The sequence below is a fragment of the Acanthisitta chloris genome, unplaced genomic scaffold (assembly GCF_000695815.1).
Source record: "Acanthisitta chloris isolate BGI_N310 unplaced genomic scaffold, ASM69581v1 scaffold14259, whole genome shotgun sequence".
NCBI classification, from domain to species: Eukaryota; Metazoa; Chordata; class Aves; order Passeriformes; family Acanthisittidae; genus Acanthisitta; species Acanthisitta chloris.
Genome location: NW_008692056.1, coordinates 157 through 1297, shown reverse-complemented (window position 1 = coordinate 1297; position 1141 = coordinate 157). Strand labels below are relative to the sequence as shown.

Sequence of the window (1141 nt, the reverse complement as noted above, 5' to 3'; positions counted from 1 at the left end):
CCGCAGAAGGCACGCAGCTGCAGCTCCAGGGCAGGTGAAGTGACCACCACCAGGCGCAGCGCTGGACGCTGATGCAGCACATCCTTGAGCAGCCCCAGCAGCGCGTCCGTGGGCACCGTGCGCTCCTGTACCTCGTCCAGCACCACGACCCCGTACTGCCGCAGCAGCGGGTCCGACGTCATCTCCCGCAGCAACATCTCATCCGAGCAGAACCTGCCGTGGGGCAGCCTGTCAGCAAGGACAACCAGCTGGGAGACCAACACTTGGTGGCAGCAGCCCTGGGTGCAGCGGGCAGCCCCCTCCAATGCTGCTCCCAGCGAGGCCAGGCTGGATTAAGGGATTACAGGGAGCTCAGTGGGATTAGAGCGCTGTGCTCCCAGCGCAGACCCCCCAAACCCCCCCGTACCTGAGTATGGTCTCGGCAGTGCAGCAGTCCTCGTGGGGGACGCAGTAGCCCACCTCGTGGCCCAGGTTCAGGTCCATCTCGTCGGCCACACGCAGGGACAGGCTGAGGGCAGCCAGGCTGTGGGGCTGGGTGCAGGCCACCAGCCCGTGGGTGAACTGCAGGGACAGGGCGTACTCGGTGCACCACTGTGGGATCTGTGGGGACAGGGCAGGAGGCAGTGTGGCCCCAGGACTTTTTCTTCCCTGCAGTGCCCCTCCAAGGGCACATGGAGACTCCCCAGGGATCCAGCTGCAGGATCTCCAGGGCCATGGGCTGTAGAGGCACTCACAGCTCAGGCAGGAGTTTCCCCCTCCGTCACAATCACCTCTGAGCCCCACAAACCATGACATAATGCCTACAGCCCCACCATCCCTGCAACTTCCTGCCCAGTATGGGCCACCGCAGTCCTGTGCTCACGTTAGGGACACATCACGACAACAGTGTGGGAAAGCCCACAGAGAAATAGAGAAGGGAGCACCAGGGAGCAGCTGCTGCCCAAGCACTGAGCTGGGCAGTGCAGGACAGTGCCAGGGCCACATGGATGTGCCTTGTGCACTGGGGACCAGAGCCCTGCTTCCCCCCATCTCATGTGCCCCCACAACCAGGTGCCTGTGCCCCAGGTGTCCCAGAGCCCCGCAGGGACTGTAGGCAGGGTGCTGCACCCAACAACACCGGCCCTGGGGCCCACACAGGGGC

The 1141-nt window shown here is 64.5% G+C and overlaps 1 protein-coding gene across 1 annotated transcript in view; it reads right to left on the bottom strand.

Moving 5' to 3' along the window:
- LOC103809651 (ATP-dependent RNA helicase DQX1-like) overlaps positions 1 to 600 on the bottom strand; it is a gene marked incomplete at both ends in the record, with an annotated part of 2256 nt that extends 1656 nt beyond the window's left edge. Inside the window, 2 exon segments of the mRNA XM_009082506.1 lie at positions 2 to 213; positions 407 to 600. Of these exon segments, the coding sequence (XP_009080754.1) occupies positions 2 to 213; positions 407 to 600 (406 nt within the window).
- Positions 601 to 1141: the final 541 nt, after the last annotated feature.